The 3,734-nt window shown below is 49.6% G+C and overlaps 1 protein-coding gene across 1 annotated transcript; it reads left to right on the top strand.

Annotated features, from left to right (window-relative positions):
* The first annotated feature begins 422 nt into the window (after positions 1 to 422).
* LOC134432070 (cyclin-dependent kinase 4 inhibitor B-like) lies at positions 423 to 3,231 on the top strand. The gene is made up of 2 exons (XM_063180463.1): positions 423 to 667; positions 2,944 to 3,231. The coding sequence occupies exons 1-2, from the start codon at positions 524 to 526 to the stop codon at positions 3,229 to 3,231; spliced, it is 432 nt and encodes a 143-aa protein (XP_063036533.1). The 5' UTR covers positions 423 to 523.
* Positions 3,232 to 3,734: the final 503 nt, after the last annotated feature.

The raw sequence follows: 3,734 nt of genomic DNA, 5'->3' as shown, positions 1-3,734 counted from the left end.
CCCGCCCGAGGCAGCTGCCGTGGAAGCTGTTTGCCCGTGGGTCTGCGCCCCGCTGCCCTGCATTAGCGGCCCGCCCCGATGTGGGGAGAGGCTGGGGGCGCAAGGCCGCCGTCCCACCCCCTCTCCCCGGTGGGAGAAAAACGCCGCGAGAGCCGCCCGTGCTTGAGGCGGGGATGAGGCCGGGCTGCCCTCCGAGGGGCCGTGCCCGGGGACCAGGCTGCCGCCGTCCCGCCCTCCTTGGCCTCCCCGCCGGTGCCCCTCGCCCCGGGCGGGTGCGCGCATTTCCCTGGGCCGCTGGGAGCCGGGGCAGAGCGGGAGCGGGCACCGCAGCCCCGCTCGGCTGGAGGAGCGCCCGGAGGTGGGAGGGGACGGGAGGGGCAGGAGAGGGAGCGGGTGCGAGGGGGGCCCGCTGCCCCCCGGAAAGGAGGAGCTGGGCGGCAGTCAGGAGCTGGGTGGCAGAGACGGGCGAGATCGCGGCCCGGGGAGAGGGAAAGCCAGCGGCGGCTCGGGTCTGCGGGGGGCGATGGAGGGGTCCCGCTCTCCCCGGAGCGACGGCGACCGCCTGTGCAGCGCCGCCGCCCGCGGGGACCACGAGGAGGTGAGGAGGCTGCTGCAAGCAGGCGTGGATCCCAACGGGACCAACCGCTTTGGGAGAACCCCGCTCCAGGTACGGCGTACCCTGGGTGGGGGGCAGGGGGGAAGCCGTGCTCTGCCACGTCGGCGGGGAAGGGTGGGCATTTCGTGTTTAGAATGAACTCTTGTTGCTATGATCGGAACCGCACTCCAGCCGCAGCTGTCTGAATTCAAACATGACCTTTATTTTTTACTAAGTCCAGCCGTCCTATAAGCGCAAGATGGAGATAAGTGGGGAACCGCTGGCAGCAAACGAATTTTTCCAGGGGGTAGTGTAAAGGAGAAGTTGGACTGAAAAATCCGCTTCCAGATAACCTATCCAGATAGGCTGGGGGAATGATCTGCACTTAGAGCAAATTTCTTGATTTTTAAAATGTAACCCGAACGGAGTTCTTCAAAAAAAAGACCGAACAGGTCTTTTTTTTCCCCAAAGAAATCGAAGTGGGGTCCTTTTCTAGCATATTCATGAGCAAAGAACCTAGAAACTATGCTGATAAAAATTGTTACTTGAAACTGGGTATATATTAGCAGTCACCTCTTTTCTTTCTTTTAGTCGTAGCGATTTTAACATTCTCTATCAATCAATAATGGCAGTAGGTGCTAGAAGTACCAGTATGTAGAGCTGCTTTCCAGGCAGTTCGAGAGTTTAAAATGTGTTACATTTATCGACATACTTAAGTAGACACTTTTAAAATGTTCATTGAACGATTAATATTCTGTGATTTAAATAAGAGTTGTGTATCTCAGGAAGATTTTTCGAGTTGTTATTTAAAGAGATATCTTTGATGATTATTCTAATGCTCAGCTAAGCTGAACAGCTATTTTGGTCCTTGCACTTTACATTAAATATTCTGAAATATTTTTCTGAACTGTATTACCGAGAAAAGCTCTCAGAAAATTATCCATGTTACTTCCATTTTACATTCAAATTGCAGATTAAAAGAATCTCCAAACTCTTATAAATGATCCCTTTCCTTTCTCCATTTCAGACTAAGTTCTCTTTCTCTTGTCAGCAACTTGCAAAATGGCTGACACTCGACTATGTGTCACGGACTCTCTTTTTCTTTCTGGGAAAGATTAATATCGGGAATTTATATATTATGACATTCATAAGTATTTCACACTTGTACTATAAATAAACCAAATTATTTGAAGTGGACAAACCAAAGTCTGGAGATAGAAATTGAGAGAAAACCCTATTGTCTTAAGATATTTTTCATAGCATTAAGTCACAATTTATGGTGGGTAAAATTCCACTGAAAATCACCAGGACAGTAAGGGAAGTAAAACCCCATGTACAAATTTATTTTGGTTTTTGGTTGATTGGGGGTTTTTTGTGGGTTTTGTTCAGTTGTGTATGATCAAATATTGCCAGAAGTTATTTTCTGCTACTGGCAGAAAAGCAGACTGTCATTAGGAATTTGCCATTTAGACATTATCATTCGGAATTTTCCATCAGTTAAGTTTTGTGCACTGCTTGTGAGTGCTCAGCAGCTGCTCTCACAACTCTGAGAAGAAGATAGACATGAGAGAGAAAAAAAAAAAGAAAGAAAAAACTTCTTCGTCCGAAACTCAGGAAGGGAAAGTTTTACATCCACACCGAATGCCGAAAGGAGCCACACCCAGCTGAATTTTCCATTGCTGTGTTGACTGTTGATTAATTAATAATGCATTCTAAGTGACGGCAGCCTTAATGCAAGACCCCTCAGGTCCTTTACTGCCCTAAAATACATGGTGTGTATATATAGTATACAAATATTTACAAACTCTTCATGTGTATAAATAAATTCAATATATTTTTATATATGTGTATGTCTAAATATATTTATAATACAGATACATGCACTATTTATTATACAATTACATAAATGGGGTCTGTATTGTGTGCATATATCTATACGCACACAGAGCTGGTCTGTATCTGCGTTTAACCTGTGCGTACATATATGTGCTTATACACACACCACAAGGACCATTTGTACCATGATGTATATAAATTATATAAATTATATAAATTATATAAATTATATAAATTATATAAATTATATAAATTATATAAATTATATAAATGTGAAGCAGGACACGCACATGTGTTTTACCGAGTATTGAAACCACTAGCTAATATTTTTAATTTATCATCTAATCATAGACTATCTCGAGTTGGAAGGGATCCGCACGGATAGTCACAAACGGCTGTCACTGTATGCGAATACAAGGAGCCGACACAGCAGAATCACTGCCCAAGAGAGAAGCCGCTCGCGGCGGTGCTGGGGGCTCTGTGGCGGGCGCTGACGCTGTCTCTCCCCGCAGGTGATGATGCTGGGCAGCCCGCGGGTGGCCGAGCTGCTGCTGCGGCACGGAGCCGACCCCAACCGCCCCGACCCGCGCACCGGCTGCCTCCCGGTGCACGACGCGGCCCGCGCCGGCTTTCTGGGCACGCTGGCGGCGCTGCACCGGGCCGGGGCGCGCCTCGACCTCCCCGACGGCGGCGGCCGCCTGCCCCTCGACGTGGCGGCGGGGGGCCCGCACGGAGCCGTGGGGCGGTACCTGCGCGACCCTCCGGCCCTGCCCGGAGCCCCCGAGAAGGCCGCACGCTGAGCCCGCCCGGCCGTCCCGCAGCGCGCCCTGCAGCCCCGCTCCCCCGCCGCCCGTGGTCAGCGAGCCGCCGCGGATGGCGGCGCTCCCGATGTCCGTCTGCTGCTGGCAAGGGTGCTCCCTTGTCCCCTTACCTCCACGGCTCCTCCCGTGCCATTCCGGCTCCCGCTTCTGCGAGAAGACACGCGCCGAGATTTTCTCTATTTCCTGAGAAAAAGAGGAAAAATATCCAAAACACAATCAAGACTAGCTCTCCTGCTTCTCCCTCTCATACTCTTCAGCGGTCAGAGCACAAGTACCAGACTGTCCTTTTGTGCTCTAGTGGGGGGGAAAAAAAGTAAATGTTCACCTTTTCCATTTTTTTTTTTTTTTTTTTACAATAAAACTGCTTAGAGAAGTGAGAACGCTATGTTTCCCTTACTGGTTTGCTCACTGCCCTGCAAATCTTTGTATTTTAGTTATTCCTTGAGATCCTTTTATGCTGGAGTATTCTATGCACTCCAAAA

Source organism: Melospiza melodia, chromosome Z (assembly GCF_035770615.1).
Source record: "Melospiza melodia melodia isolate bMelMel2 chromosome Z, bMelMel2.pri, whole genome shotgun sequence".
In the NCBI taxonomy this organism is placed as follows: domain Eukaryota; kingdom Metazoa; phylum Chordata; class Aves; order Passeriformes; family Passerellidae; genus Melospiza; species Melospiza melodia.
This window is presented reverse-complemented; position numbering and strand designations above follow the sequence as displayed.